The 16977-nt window shown below is 37.8% G+C and overlaps 1 protein-coding gene across 1 annotated transcript; it reads left to right on the forward strand.

Annotated features, from left to right (window-relative positions):
* The first annotated feature begins 11270 nt into the window (after nt 1–11270).
* dlx2a (distal-less homeobox 2a) lies at nt 11271–13664 on the forward strand. The gene is made up of 3 exons (XM_042000841.1): nt 11271–11939; nt 12265–12449; nt 12595–13664. The coding sequence occupies exons 1-3, from the start codon at nt 11621–11623 to the stop codon at nt 12919–12921; spliced, it is 831 nt and encodes a 276-aa protein (XP_041856775.1). The 5' UTR covers nt 11271–11620; the 3' UTR covers nt 12922–13664.
* Nucleotides 13665–16977: the final 3313 nt, after the last annotated feature.

The following is a 16977-nucleotide window of genomic DNA, read 5'->3' on the forward strand; positions in this document are numbered from 1 at the left end:
TACAGGTTCTAGGGCTAGACAGACAGTAGACTAATTGAGCCACCAGGAGAAAATAAATGAAGGTTGCTTTGCTATTTTAGTTGGGTGGACCATAAACTGCAAGTGTTTTGTCAGCTGGACAAATAAACCTCCCAATTTCAGCCAGACAAGGAGACGAGTGGCTGAAGGCCATAAAGGGTTATTCTATCTCATAATTAAAGGATTTATTGTAAGAAGCCTGGATTGTTAGAAACAAATAAAAAAAACTACTTAATTACCCTCTTTGGTGAAAGGTAATATATTCTGGTATGGGATTTATCATTCTAAGAAAAAGAATAAAATATTTATGTGTGTCATCATTAAGAGCACACTGCTGGTGCTCATGTATAAATAATCACCATAGTGGAGGTGGCTTTGTGATTACAAAACACAGTCAGCTCAAGACCAAAATCTGGCAAATCATGTCAGAAGCCATTTCAACTTTTAATATTGAGATCCTCCAGGTTGAAGAAAGTCTCTTACAAACACATGAAAGTCTCTGAAAAACTGGCATGTTAAAAGTTTGAGGTTTCCACCCACAAGCTGCAGTGGTATGGGCCATTATGTGTCATCATCCACAAGCTGCCAGGAAAATGAAGTAGTTTCATTGGATGTTGGTGTGAAGTTCAGACCAGTTTGGGCCACGGTCACACAGCAGAACGCAACACAATGTGGGCATTGTTGAAGGTAGAAAGACCAGTCAATGTGTGTCTCTACATGTATGTGTGTGTGTTGGCAGATGGGGGCTGCAGTGTGGGTGGTGGAGGGGTGCAGCAGGGTGTTCGTCACATTCCTAATTGCCGCAAAATACTTGGGGTGGTTCTGGTGTAAAATATGTGAAAGGCCTGTTGCTGTGCTGGTTTGCTGACAGATGCATCAGATTGTTATAGATCTCAAGCACAGATTCCTCTAGATTTCTCTACACACCCTCCTACAGTCATCATCAGCTGTCTTTATTCATCTGACTGAGACCGTTTACATGCACACAAGAAAGCTGATCACTATCTGATTTCTGGGCAGTTTTCAACTTTTGTCGTGTGTCTGTTTGACAATACCTGGAATTCTGTCCAAGTTGTTAGTCGTGGTTTTGTAAAAAAGATCTATGTATTTAGCTGAGTCATATTTAAGGGTCTGAATAAAACTGCTTCAGATGGAGGACTTGTGTTGAAAGTAAAGTTTCAGGCATGGGTCATGTTTGGACAAATATTTGCTGGTACATGAGTTAAAATCAGGTGTGGTAGCATTTTGAATTGCACAGATTTTCTGTTTGATGGGTTTTATTGTACTTATAAAGAAACTAAAGCTTGTCTAATTCTCTTCTTTGTGTGTCATATTTGTGATCTAAAGGCACGTAATCATCTTAACCTGAATTCACCCTTCCTGAACAAAACAGCACTTTAAGGTCTGTGGTTTCTTTGGTAGTTGTGCCAACACGAGCTGAGAGAGGACGGTTGGGGTGAGAAGAAGGAAACCAGAGAGGCTTGACTGCAGGTCAAGCATGTGGTACCCCCTGCAGGTGACAAGGCCTTTCTTCATAGATTAGCTGACAATATTGAGCACTCACTTCATGAGGGTTTGTGTGGTCCACAGTGTAAAATCATGAAAGATATATTAAGTTGCTAATGTTCCTCATACATATTTCACAGTTTTTGAATAAGTTTAACTCTGTTGAGATATGTTTTTACTTGCCTCTGGCCCAGTGTTTAACCTGCTCAGTTAAACTGGGCAGATGCCTTTCCAGCCCAAACACTGATGAAATCGTTTTATTCACTCTGTTGACATCGTCTCTGATGCTTCCCTCTTCAACAAAATATAACAGATGACTCAAGCAAAATTGTTCTGTATTATTAGATGGAAACTTGGCTCAGCTATTTGACCCACCGAACAATAATGTGCCACACTGATTAATGACAACATAACATTGTGCTGTAGCAGTGTTGGAAATATGTCTTTTCTTAACAACTTCAGGTTTCCAAGAAAGTAAATTAATATTTTGTTTCTTTCTATGAAATTTTTAGGCTAAAATTTTTAGTTTGTCACAATTTCCACCATAGTTATATAAATATTGTTTCATTGCTTTACAAAACAGTATCATTGCAGGTGTTTTAAGCTGTTAAAGTCTAGAGTTATCATTGATTTACTTAGACACAAGTATACTGTTACAAAAAGACTCCACTGATTTGCTGCCTAAATGTTAAAAATCTTCTGTTACCTTCTTCTGAAATTCAAACCCTGACAAGACAGAAGGACTGGCTCCTTAAATTTCACAGTCCTGAAGTCATATCAGAGTGATGGAGGAAACTAAACCCAAAAGTTAGAAAGGGTCAAAGAGGTATGTCCAAATTGCACAGCTGGTGCAGACAATTTGTAAGTGTGTCAAGGCATAACACAACTGCAAAGGCTTTAATACACACAGAATAATGTTGGCAATTTAAACAGTGGAATTGTGCAGTAGTTACGTTCAGATCCAGTATTGTTAGAAGCACATTTAGACATAAATTGAAAGATTTTTGGACAGATACTCAGACCAGTATTTGAGTTAATAGAATGAGATTTTAGATAGTTTTCTCACCTTTGTGTTGAAACTATTGGTGTGTAGGAGCAGTGTGTATCATATTTGATACATACAGTTTCTAAAGAACTTTTGCATCACTTTATGGTAAAAACTCAAAAACCCTGTTGTACACAATCTGATGTTTGTCTTCTGCCCCCTAGTGAATAGAATAGTAACAGTAGAAGCAGTCAGAGAGCCAGACCTCTATGACCTCTTTCTTTTTTCTTTTTTTTTCTTTCTTTTTCTTTTTTTTTTTTACCAATGAGTGTGGCCATTATTTTGAGTTAGAAGCCTAATGGCAAAATTTATCTCCATAGTAAAAAATCTTTTAAAAAAAAATTTCCTCAAATTCAAAAGCCATCCAGTAACACTTTGTGAGTTATGTTGACAGACAGACAACACAGCACAACATACAAGACATGACATAAGAGTAGATGCACTACAATAATTTTGATATATCAAATTTGACATTGCTTCTTTTTTTTCAACTTCACACAGTAAATGTACAAAAAAACATTTTTGGTAAAAAAAATTTACACTATGTTAAGGACCAAATAAAGACGTCAGAGTTTTAAAAAATGGACTTTTCTCCCAATTTTTTCTTGTTCTGGCTCTAAGGGGTTAAGTTTCAAACTTAAGTCTACGTAAGAGCGACATGAGGAGGAAAGCAAACCCCAAGAGAGAGGCAAGAAAACTCAAAGTCTACAGCTGGCATAGGTAATTTTTTGTTTAGATTAGAACTGCTTTCAGAAGACTAAATTGCATTCCAGCAGTCCCCGCAACATTTATGCAGCACAAAGAAGAGGTAGAAATATGTTGTACTGCTGGATGACTATTGCCAAATTCAATGTTTACACAAAAATATTCAAAGACAAGATGGCAAAAGAGATAATAGTAATATAATATCATAACTATGGCAGCACTGGTTATAATTTTGTTGGGTAAAGTGAGAAGGAGGTGAACATTTAACGTGAGCACATTTGCAACACTGAAATCAAGGATTAAGTTTAAGGCAATTTCATTTGTACAGCATTAAGATATAAATACACAACAAACAAAACATAACGAAAGATGTAAATAGGTTTTAAAAACAGTATTAAAAGAGAAACATAAGAAAAAGTAAGGAAAAATGACAGAAAAAACTAATAAAATATCTCCAAACGTCTTGTAATAAACTTAGCAGCAAACAGAAAAGTCATGTGGTGCATTAAAGATTTGGACATCTGAAACTAACTTGAAAGTTTCTGGAGTTTATTCAAATAAGCTTTAAATTCCAACAAATAACTCTGTCCTTCAGACAAGTGCTTAAACCACTAAGACTATCGTAGTTGTGACTCCGTGCACAGACAGGGAGGAAAGGTCTCGAACTGTTTGTGCCAGGATGCTGAGTGATAACAGAAGTTGTGTCTGCATCAGTGGCCGTGTAAAGCTCCATGTTAACCCAAACTGTGTGAAAGTTGGAGCAGCTGATCCCGGTCCTGTTGTGACAGTGCTGTGGGTCCTTTGTAGGGAGCCCATCCGCAGTAAATCTGCTCCTCTCCCCTCACACAAAGGGCCGCTTGCATTTGCGGTTCCTGGGTGTGGGGGTGTGCCACTGAATTAACAATGAAGGGATGTGGGACCTCGCAGACCTCTCTGAATTCTTTCTCGTGACTGGCCGTGCAGACGACACAGGAATTCTGGGGATTCCTTTGTTAGTCCTGCAAAATGAGAAATCATTTCCGCTTTAGTGCAAATTCCTGCCCTCTGGGGTGTATTATAAATTATGTCCAATCATATCATACACCAACACTGTTTTGGTAAAGCACATATGTTATGGTGAGGTTTTCATGAAGACAAGAGTAATAGGTTTATAAAAGGTTTTCAGGTTTTAATGGGGGTTTTTTTTATAGACCCCAAAAAACATTTTACAACCTCACAAGAATCATTCAAGTCTAAATAAAAAGAAAATGTTAAATGTTTTCTTTTAGCTTTAATACTGGATAGGTTAGTCTTTTATAATGAGTAAAAGTTTGTGTCAGCATCTTAAACAAACATAACAATGATCATTTACACAGATCATCCTCATGAGAAGCATTAAAAATTAACCTTTGCATCTGTTATGAGCTCCAAACTGAACACTGTCCTTCCATTGTTATTGTCTGCCTGTCCTCGTCATTAAGGCCTTTGTTGTTAAAAATAGCCTTTCTTAAGGGGAAAAGCTGCCATGACTAATTGCAAGGAAACACATGCTCAGTCATGAACACACTGCTGAAGCTTTCCAACTTCTACTCCATTCGTGTCCAGGAGCTAAACATGCCCAACCTTTGGAACAAAGAGGTCAAGAAACACTTGGTAAATCATTTCCATGTTCGCAAGAAGCACATGAGATTCAGAGGTTTTTATTTGCTGACTCAACAAAATGGGCATAAAACCACTTGGAAACAATGGAGAAGTGAGCCCTCCTGCTGTTATGTTCGTTGGCACGAGCTTTTTTTTAAGTCAGGACTGAAAAACTTGCTGTAATGTGATTTGGTTAAAGGGTAAGTTGCAATAATGATGAACTCACTGCTGCAAATGACCCAGCAGGAAATCTGGTAAGAGAATCTATGGGCAGCCAAATCACCAGACTGGTGTAGGAACCTGCTGTGTTTCACAAAAGGAAATACAAAGTATAGTACATAAAATATCTATTTTATCATATGTAGGGAGCACAACTGGATCATTGTGTACAACTGAATGAACCTTTTTGCTTTCAGTAGACCTTAAGCTGTGTTGAAACCACTTAGGTTATATTTGATATATCTGCTACTGTATTTGAATTATTAATTAATGTAATGAAATAAAGAATATTTCACATGCACTTTGCTAAATCAGCATGTCAGCTATGTTAAAATCAAGTTATATTAAAATCATGTATCACCATTTTATTGTAAAAATACAAGCATGCAGTGATAAGGAATGCACCAATAAAAAGATGTGCACTTGAAATTAATACATGTAGAGTATTTGTAATGGGTATAATATATATTATATATCCATCCATCTACTTTCTACACCCACTTTTTTTTCCAATGCAGGGTTGTGGGGGCTGAAGCCCATCCCAGCAGCTATTAAGTGAAAGGCATGGTATACTCTGGACAGGTTGCCAGTCTACAATATACTGTATGTTATTAATGGAAATGACATTATAATGAAAATAAGTTTTCTACATTTAGCTTTAGCTTGTCAAAATCTACTTTATAAAGGAAATTAAACAAGACATGGGCATCTACTATGCTGAAATCCAAATTAAAATGAGTTACACATTGTAATTTATCACATAACTGTGTTAAATAAAACATGAAAACATTATCAATTAAACATGAAACACACTACATGCTAAATATTCTCTATAAATGAAAAAGATAGTTTTTGTTTGTTTGTTTTTACTTGGGTTTACTTATTAAGAATATAAACCTGATTTAAGGGGATCTGATGTCTTCTTCATTGACTCCAACAGCAAGAGATGTTACATCAGAACATGGTCATTGTTTTTAAGAATATGTTTTTGTCCAAACAACGATTAACAGTGGAAGCCAGACAGATCTACTCCCTTCACGCAGAACAAGAACAAGAAATTCATACTAAAAACCAAAGCTACAGAACAATCTTTGGCTAAAATCTCTGCGTGAAGCAAACACTTGTGGAGCATACAGACTTTACTTCATGCCAACTTCCGTCAACTCAACCTGCAAAGATCAACAAAACACAAGCTTGATTATCTAGCTAAACTGGTCAGTGATCAGTGCAAGCACCAGTCCTTTGCCTGTCCTTCTGTACTGTCGGCTATGTTGTAATTTTCCTTTTATCAAACGCAAGCAAACAGTAAACTGTCTGGTTGAATTCTTCCTACTCTGTCAACCCCCAGCTTTTATTAAGATTTCTTAAACCTCAGCTCAGTGCTCGAAGTGGCCAGGCATTTAGAAGAATTGAGTTTTCTTTGTCATTTGAGTTTCTGCAACACATAAAAAACGAGATAACAAACAGCCTAGATCAATACTCCTCAACATGTCAGGGTTGTTATCTTTCAAAGGGACTTCCTGTTTTGCGCACTTTGATTCCTCAAGACAAATGGTCGATATCAGGCAGAGAATTGCCATGTTGTCAGCATGCTGGTTCTCTTCCCAGAGTTTTAAAGTGAACTCATGGTGCAGATGACTTCAGTGCTGACTGACAGGGCTAATTATTTGGCTTGTATGTCACAAGAACATCCAAGCTATGAGGAGACATGCACTTTACTGTTTTGTTTGAAACTTTTGATCAGGCATGTTTACATTTTACATTAAAATGTAATTCACAATTCCAAGTCCAAGTTGAAGAAAGGCAAATAAGTTAATGGTTATGTAGTGCGGCATAGAGGTACAAAACTTCCTTTTTAACTATTTTAGTGTTTTTAAACAGCAACTTGACCCTACTCCTTCTCTTCTATAGGATGTTTCTGGATCTGTCCAACAGGACCCATGAAGAATAGAGTAAGCCATATAAGAACGCTTATAGAAACTGACCTTAGCACACCCAGCAAACTAAGCTCAGCACTATCACACCAAAATGACTAACGAATTTCCCTGACTTGCATTTCTACCAGAGACAGCTAAAACTAATCTATCTAATAGGCACGATTTTGTTGTGAATTAGTCTGGAAAAAACTTCATCTCAGATGGGAAGGCTGAGGTTCTGTCCTGGATGACTGGCAGGTTAACGCATCACAATGCCATTTCTCCACCACACATCAGCTCAGTAAATCCTGGATATCACTTCCACTCCTTTCCCATGTGTTTTACGTTTTTGGTGGCAAAGGTTAAAAAATAATCCATATATGGGCTATTTTTTAACCAAATGTGTTTGTTTAATAGCAAAGGGATGGCAAGTGCATAATGACAAAATCAGAACATCCAGCTAATGACTAGGAAAGTAAAATTAAAGAAGAAAGATTTCCTAATCGGGATGTAACATTAAACAAAAACAGTGGCAGAGCATTATTATGCCATGTCTTTCTTTAAGTTAAGTGAACGATGCCAACTGCTTATTAAGTTTGTTTGTTACCATCAAGCAAAATTCAAGGGGAAAAAAAGAGGTTTTACATCCTACTGAGGTACAGTGGATTAGGACAAAAACGTGAAGGCTAGATAATTAGACTCTGTCGAATGCCCTGCAGGTCTGCACAGTTCTTTGAATAAGATATTTTCAGACCAAAGATACCTAATAATAACTGCCAGAGCTGTGTTTTTATTGTGGTTTTTGATTTGGTGTTGACTTCATTCTGTCAAATATATTATCTCAAAACAGCAAAAGACCACTTTTTTCTTTCTGAGTATGTCCCTGTAAGCTTCAATGCAGAGTTCTTGTGGTTTTAAAAAATATAAATAAGTTTTTCAGCTGACATCAGACTAAATTATTAAAGCAGTTAAAGAAAGTGTTATTTTTTATATAATGAACATGTCCTTTTAATAATTAACCATCAACAAATATGATAGCTATTTATTATAATTGTTACACGTGATGTTGTATGAGTAGTGTGCTAAAGGCTGATCAAGAAATATCTGATAAAAGCTGCTTACATCTATGACCGGTCATTTGGCATTATTTCCATGTCACTAAACATCCAGTATAACAGCTGCTCTGCCACATTTATTATCAAGTTACTGGCATGGCCGACATTAAAACAAAAATAATTCCCTTTAATGATGACCACAAGTAAGGCAGAAATATCCTATATTTCTATGACTTTCACCAAAGGCATTACAACTGTTGCCCAGTCTTTAAACTATAGAGTTGGTGTTGCAGTAAAAGCATAACCCGATGCTGATTGCAAACTAGTTTGTGAAATCTTTGTTGATTGCTATCTAAATATACAACAAACTGCATTCTCTTCATCTGTCTTGCTTTAAAGCTGTTTTTATTTTCCTCTACATGACATGGATTACATGTATATAAAAAGCTCTGCTTTTGAACAAACCGCTGAACAAAACTCGCCTGTTCAACCAGGTGAAATATGAAAAAGATGTTTTTTTTTTTTAAGTTAGAAACTTTGTAACAAAGATATGTGCTCCCATGACCTCATAGTTATCTATGTGAATTAAAAAGGGTGGGGGTCATTTTCAGCTTCTATGTGATTCTGCCTAAAGAGTTGTTACTTACTGTGGCTCTGATGGCAGAGACTTTGTTCCAATAATGAGCAGTGACATGAAGCTCCAGTGGTCGAACGTAGGAGTGTGCTGAAAGATAATGGGCTGAAAGAATCCTCCCCAGACTCAAGCTTGGGGTCCTGTAGCAGAGGAGTGACAAGCTCAGCCAGGCAGGATAAATGTGATAACTACAGGTGCTACATGACATGGATCAAACTGAATGATAACTCAGATGAAGTTACTTTATGACAGAGAGGGCTCAGTTGAATTTTATAGTGAGTATAACACAGGGTCTAAAAAGTGTCTTACATAAAATTCAGTGACTGTAGAGAAGCTTTTCTTTCAAGAGCTGACAACAAAACCTCCATCGATGATTTCATCCTAATCTTTGTCTGGACTTAGAGTCAAGAGATTTGCTGCTCTCTCTCCCTCTGCTGCTGCAGCTTTAAAATCTGTTTCCCAACTTTACTGAAGACCTAAATGAATTCTTTGGACTTATTTTTTTTTATAGGCGTTTGTCAACTCAGCCACATCCTCACTTATTGTGAAATATGTTGTGAATTAAGTCATCACAGACTTTCCTCTACAAATTTGATGACTTGTGCATCAGAGGAACTTTCTTGCTATTTCAATTGATTTTAAGGCTGTTCACCTTTTATGATGTTGTGACCATATAACATGCTTGTTCTATACTGTGTATGAAGTTTTTAAAGTGTGGGCTTTGTAGAACTTTTCTTTCTAGAGGACAATTCTACTCAAATATTTGTTGTTGTAGCATGTTTTAATACACTGCCTGGCCAAAAAAAAACAGTCGCTACCTGGATTTGACTAATAAAAAAAAAAGACTGCATGGGTGATTATCTTTCAGTTAGCAACAAGTTATTTAACCCCAACTGATGCAATGAGTAGCTTCTTATTTCTTTAACAATCATGTGGAAAGACATGACCCGTGGTCAGTGAAAACCTGTTAGTCTGTTTATGAAGAGTCAAACCATTGGCATGCATCAAGTAGAGAAAACATCTAAAGAGATTGTAGTAACTACTAAAACTGGATTAAGAACTGTCCAATACATTAAAAACTGGAAGGACAGTGGGGAACCATTGTCTTACAGGAAGAAATGTGGTCAGAGGAAAAACTCTGAATGATGCACTAATCACTTAAACATTTGGTGAATTTGAATAAAAAAACAACAACACTGGAACTCAGGGCTCTGTTTATATTGCAATGGGTGCATCCGGGTAATAAGAGAATCCGATCAAGTGATGCAGCCATCATGTCCAGTGTCTATTGTACAAGCCTGTGGGGGCAGTCTATGATCTGGCGTTGCTGCAGTGGGTCAGATCTAGGTTCAGCAACATTACATGTCCAATGAATGAGTCAGCTGATACCTGAATATACTGAATGAGCAGGTTATTCTACTAATGGATTTTTTTTTCTTTCCTGATAGCACGGGCATGTTCCAAGATGACAATGTCAGGATTCATCAGGTTCAAGTTCAGACAACTTTATTAATAAAGCATTAATAATATAAGTATAAATTAAAAAAGAATTAGAACTACAGGAATAACAAACAAGTATATTTACATAAATATATACATATACAATATATACGGCTATCCAACAAAATATTAGTGTATATCCTTATTTATTTATTTATTTATTTATTTATTATGTCAACTTTTATTTTGGTCAGGCTGTAAATTCACAATTTAGAAGAAGCCAGAGTTTAGTCAGCATCTATATGGTTTAATCAATACGATACAGGCCCTTAATAAAGTTTTCTGTGATGGTCAGCCAGACAACATTCATTTACTTTAACAGTACACTCAAATTCCATGTTAAGCCCGTCAAGCCAGTTGTTAATAAAAGGAAGTATGCTGCCATCTTACGGCGTTAACCGCAACCGCTTCTACAATTGTGCCATTACACAACGTTACGCTCATCATTGAACTTCCACCAAATGTGCATCACAGTGTGAAGCAACAAACATGTGCTTCATCTCAACCTGGACATGTTCACACATCTATAGATTGAGTTAGAATATAAGAGGGTCGTTTCAAGTATGCCACGTGCGCACGAGGGTATACAGAAAGAAGTGAATTTCCCAACACATGGTGGCGCTGCAATATTCTTTTCGTCTTCATCATCACACACTGAGCTGACTTTCTATCAGCACCTTTAGATCCCCGTGTGGTCAGTCCCCCTTGTCCATCTGTTGTGCGTTTTTTTATTCGAACCAAATTTGTTAGTCCTACCTCATTTAACATTTTGTGTTTTCTTCAACAAAATTTCAAAAAGCACAACAACTAACTTTTGACGTTTTAGTAAGCATAACATCCAGAGGAAGACAAGCAAACCACAAACCACTGATAACTAATTTAGGGCATGGATTTGAAGAATGTTTTCTCTAACACCTTGTGTATTTTTATGTATTTTTTTTTTATCATATGAGAGCAAAAAAGAGATGATACAAGTTATAATAATATAATATCTATTACCTTTAGCTTGGATGAAAAAAACATTGCTCTGATTCTTTAAAAAAATGCTTTGATAGAAAACTGTGGTAGACAATCGAGACAGACAGACCTGAACAAATAATGGAGGGTGGATGCAGTGGGGAGTAGTCAGTGGTGCAGCCCTTACTCATTGGTCGCCTTAGACACAGTAGCTCTCCCTCTCCCTCTCACATAAATGCGCTCCCACCGCCAACCGTAGCAGATAGGCTAATCACAGGCCACTGTGAGAAGGACACCACTTCCGCTGATTTTGCCACAGTTTCCACGGGGATGCGTTTTGACTCACAAAAAGATCCAAGATTCAACTTGTGTTTTCATTTACGCTCTTCGCAATTTTGCGCCTTTAGCGCATAGGTTCCCAGACTGCTCCGCTTCAACTCTGAAGATGACTGGGGTTTTTGAAAACTTAAATACTGATATGCATTCGAACCAGATTACCTCGAACAATTACCACAGCTTGCACAAATCGCAGGAGTCCCCGACTCTGCCGGTGTCAACGGCGACGGATAGCAGCTATTACAACGGCCAGCAGCCTGGCCATTGCGCCGGGTCTCCATTTGGCCAGCTCGGCTCTTACCAGTACCACGGCAGCGCCACTAGTTCGGTGCCATATAACGCAAAGTCATACGACCTTGGTTTCAACTCGTCTTATGGCGCATACAGTTCTTACGGGTCCAATTCCTCTCCTACTCCAGCTGACACAGGTAAGCAAGCTCTTGTAATGATTTTTACAACTCTGTGTGCAAGCTGAATTAATTATTAAAAACATTTTGCCTTATGGTTGTAATCTGGTCACAGGTAGAATAATTATTTTGCATAAATGCACTTGAAAAAGTATGTTTTGTTAATCTACTTGTGAACATAATAAACAAATCTTGACAATGCTGCCTCTTAACATACTTTTATTATTCGTTATACAAATTGTATTTGCACAATATCAGTGGTGCAAATGTGCGTAAAACCTCTACAGGAGTGAAAAATTGCAAAGCCTTTATGTATAAAGACAACTGCATTTGAATGTTCCCTCAGAGAAAGAAGAGAGCGAGCCAGAAATCCGGATGGTTAATGGAAAACCAAAGAAGGTCAGGAAACCTCGAACAATTTATTCCAGCTTCCAGTTGGCTGCACTTCAACGGAGGTTTCAAAAGACGCAGTATTTGGCTTTACCAGAACGGGCAGAGTTGGCGGCCTCACTGGGCCTTACGCAAACACAGGTGGGTACATCTAGGATGTGGCTTGATGTGCTGTCAAATATTCACGTTATGGCGTGATATTGAAAAGAAGCTTAAACTGACAACGGGACTTTAATTCAGAGAATATGTGTTAATCAATTTTATGCTTAATCTGCCTTTGGTGCAGGTCAAAATCTGGTTCCAAAACCGCCGCTCCAAGTTCAAGAAGCTGTGGAAAAGTGGAGAAATCCCCCCAGAGCAACACGTTGCTTCCAGCGAATCTCCTCCGTGCACGTCTCCGCCAACGACTGCCTGGGATTTTCCACAGACTCAAAGAATGAATGCTGTCAGCTCGAGTTTACCTCAGAGCAGCAGCCCTTCCAACACGACTGCGCCTTCGTCGTTTTTGGCTAACTATTCCTGGTACTCCACCACGAACTCTACAACGCATCTGCAGCCTCCACTGATCCAGCACCAGCACAGCTCCGCCATAAGCGCTGGGACGATATTCTGAAATAAAGAAACATTTGGGGTTAAATCGGAAAATACTGGTGAAAATAGTAAAATGCCAATAGCTTCATTTTACAGACCTCGTGTGCGCCTTTACACGCAAAAAAAAAAAAAAAAAAAAAAAAAGGAAAATTAATGGAGCAAGACAGGTTCATGGACCTTGCCAGTTTTCGCACTGGTAAATGATAGACACAGATTTCTACAGTTATTTTTGTATTTATTTATTTTGTTTATGTGAGGGATGAATGAACCACTATTACCCAAAGCAATCACAGCCTGGGCGCAAGCCTGCTTTTACGCGGACGTCACTTTTTCTTTTCTCTCTTTTTCCCCCCATTCCTGCAAAAATTAATTATTGGCAGCAGGAAAACCTGTCACATGTAGCACAAGTCAACTGTATCGTGCCTTTTTTCCAATGTAACCTCATTTCGTTGTGCGGAAAAAAAACAAAGAAAAAAAAAACAACACCGTATACCTTTATTCATTCCTCATGTAGTTGATTTAAGTATATTTGGGGGTAGCCTAATTGTCTGGATCCACGTTGTAAATATTTTTACCACAGCTTTTTGATAGCCCATGTCGCTTTGACTCTATTAGGCTATTGGTGCAAATCCATTAACCATCGTGCTACTGATTGTCCCACCCTCTGATTTACTTGTATTCCATTTAATTGTGTTTTTGTGTTATTTATTTTAGCAGTGTTCCATATATGGCCAGACGTTATTTAAATAAAATGTTTTCTGTGAATTTGCATCCGACTTTTTATTTATTTGGTGTAATTTGTTTCTGCTACTTTCTTTCCATGTGGGACCAATTTGAATACAAATAATAACCACGTGTGAAGACTGTTTTTATTTTTAGCTATGCCTATTTTATTTATCATTTTATATCAACGTTTTGTGTGCAAAATTAGGCCTACAGATCATGTGCGGATTTACCCTATTGTTAATGCCTTAGGCTATATGAAAAATACTTTATTCAAACCAGTTGAAACAGCATTTAGAGCTGTTAGCTATATTGCCTAATAGTCTGTTTGATTTATTATTTTTATTTATTTAATCTTTTATATTTGCTTATTTATTTTTACATAGGCTATAGGCTACCTATGCTATCTTGTGACAAGTAGGCTTAAATGGCCTGTTTTTATTGAACAGTTGTCACAACTTCTCACAATGTAAGGCATCAGACTTATTAATTCCACTGAATTAAATTGTATTGCGCCCCTAAAATGCTGACACTAGTTGCCCCAAACAGATGAATACACAACTGTGGCTACTAACTAAATTAATAGCTATAGCAATTATTCTAGCCGCTAGCTCTGTTGCTAAGCAACAGTATTGCAGAGAACTGTCTGCAGGTTAGCCTGGATGGTTTCAGTAATAGCAACACGTACGCTCAGGCTAGCTAACATGTCACTAATTAAGCGCTATTTCTCAAGCATAAAAGAAAAGAAAAGGCTATAAAATATGTTTGCTGTTTACATAAACGCATTTAAGGTATATGACAAGTGGGCAAGTGTTATGTTGTGAAGAAAATATATTCTTCAATTTATTTACCCGTGTCCGTAAGCAGCTGATATATCCCTGCCGGGGCTCGCACCGACAGGCAGTCAGAGAAGGCCCGGGGGAGCTGAGCTGATCACAGCAGCATGCCTTGGCATGCCAGAGGGGAAGATGAGGGTGGGTATGAATGAGCACAAGCTCCTCAGACTCTGTGGAGTCAGAGAGTTACTTTCCAGACATTTTATGAACTCAGCCTAACAAGAGAAAGAGACAGGAACTAGATCCAAGACGGCCTGGAGCTATAGCTAAAGCATCATGGAAACATTTCTCACGTCTCACAACAAGTCAAGTCTCAGATCTCTGAAGACGAGTAGGTTGACCCACATTATTCATGTGGCTCATATAGACTAAGACCTGTAGGCTACATGGAAAACAGGCAGACGTCCATAGGCTGCGTTTACTGCAGTCAGGAAAACATTATAAGATGGAACGTTTAACTGGCTATATTGTAAAATATAAGAGTATTTTAATTCAATTTGTTTAGCAAATTATTGGACTGTTTATGATTACAACAGGTAGAGAGGGGCTCATATTATTTAGTTATCTCACTTTGTGTGAGTTCTCATTCACTGCCTATCCCACACGCTTCCCTTCAAACGACCACAGGCCATAAAGTGGGATCGTTTCCTTGTACATAATTAGGACTGTAGCTTGTCAGCGGTTGCTATATCTGCATGATGGAGCCTCCCCTCGGGGGCTGACAACATCAGACAGATCCCCAGGCATGCACCCAGCCTGTGCTGTAAGCACATATATGCACTTGTACACCTATCCAGTTATTGATAGGAGCTACATGCCCATACTGATTGCAGCTGAATTAGACATATTAATCAGCACAGATTCCTAAATGAATGCCCTAGGATTTGTTTTCATTCATTATTTGCTTCCTGATGAATGATTTAAAAAAAAAAAAAGAAACAAAAGAGAAGAAGAAGAAGATTTTTCTGTTTCTTGTTATGGTTTCATTCATTGATTGGGGTTTGCTGCGGTTTAGTTTTGCATTTCTCTTGGTAACTTCTAAATGCCATACCCCCCTATCCTCATTTAAACTCTGATCTGTAATTTCATCCACATTTGCTCTAGTTAGAGCATTTTGGCTTTCAAATCTGAAAGCCTGCAATTACTATATAATTCTTCGCAATTTTAGATGTCCTAATATGGGGTGTAATTTTTACACAAGACCATTTCCCGCTATTTCAAGCATCAACATTGTCAAAGTTGTATGTACATAATAAATGGGAATATCAATGCATAGTTTTTAGTCTAACATCTTGACTCAACGATAATTATATCCGTGTGGAGCCTACGCGGAATTAGCCTGAATTGCATGGTAACTGCTGCTTTAAATTTTAAAAAATTACTCATAATTTCCCCCAAAGATTACCAAGATCTCGAGTGCACAATGTCATCAGCGTAATGAGGAGTAAACATTTATGCTAATAATCTACAATTTTTTTTTCCATCGGCTATAAAGAGGGGAAATAAAGCAGACATTTTCAGTCATATTCTGAACTCTGCTGCTATAGCTTGGACCAACACATGCGGCACATTTTATGGAATTTAAGCGTCGATCTTGTGTCTGTGCTGCAGGATGCTACTGCTCATCTGCCTCATTTTTTATTTCTACACATCATGAGAGGAAGCTCCAATATCAAGCTGAAAGGTGTGTGCTAAATGTTTATTTCCTACATTTTAGCGGGATGGCTAAATTAGGGATCATTAAATACAGGAAACCCACTTGGCCTATAAATAAAATAGATTTTTTTTTCTACTCTTCTTTCATTTTTTTCATTTTTCCTTTCCTTCTCTTGTTGTTGATGACGGTTTTATCAGTTTTTTTAAAGAATAAATCCTTGAGATAAAATGTTAGACGTATGATTTTTTTTTTTAGATGACTGTATTTAAATGACAGTTTAAGATTCTTTGTGTAAAACCTAATATAAGCTTGTGGATCTGCTGTGAGGAGACATGTAAGGAAGGGAAGACAGAGGAAAACTCGTTACTGTGACATTGTGCCTTGCTAATTTTGAAGCCTCTTCGCATTGACAACTCGTTGATGTACACCTGCAAGCAATTTGTCAGTCTTATACATAGGCTAAATCTAAGGGAACAGTGACGAAATGGCAGCTCACCTATTTCCCTTTTTTTCCTGCTGTAGCAGAAATTTTCTTTCAGCACTATCTCCTTTGTTAAGGCAGAAAGATCCTCGGTGCGAAAAAAATTGCGCATAATTACCTCACAGATAGGAAACTGCATTAGAATAAATAAGGGTGAAATTACTGTAATTATGCTGGGTTTGATGGGCTCAGCTCGTATAATCAAGGGGAGAATACAGCGAAATAACACTGACCCTCTTGGATGTGCAGCTGCGCCTTTCTGGGAATAGGTAGGCAGATTTCTGCTCACGGCTGCAGCAAAGCTTTTTTAGTGGCATTTAATACGGAGGCCTTTTGGAAATGTGATTTTTATACAGGATGTGTTCCAAGATTTGTGTTCAA

This window comes from Melanotaenia boesemani, chromosome 12 (assembly GCF_017639745.1).
Source record: "Melanotaenia boesemani isolate fMelBoe1 chromosome 12, fMelBoe1.pri, whole genome shotgun sequence".
Lineage (NCBI taxonomy): Eukaryota > Metazoa > Chordata > Actinopteri > Atheriniformes > Melanotaeniidae > Melanotaenia > Melanotaenia boesemani.

Bases quoted from the DNA above. Each gene is read 5' to 3' on its own strand.
- dlx2a (XM_042000841.1), top strand. From the start codon at position 11,621: ATGACTGGGGTTTTTGAAAACTTAAATACTGATATGCATTCGAACCAG. The intron at 11,940-12,264 runs GTAAGCAAGCTC...ATGTTCCCTCAG, and splicing joins TCCTACTCCAGCTGACACAG to AGAAAGAAGAGAGCGAGCCA. The intron at 12,450-12,594 runs GTGGGTACATCT...CCTTTGGTGCAG, and splicing joins TGGGCCTTACGCAAACACAG to GTCAAAATCTGGTTCCAAAA.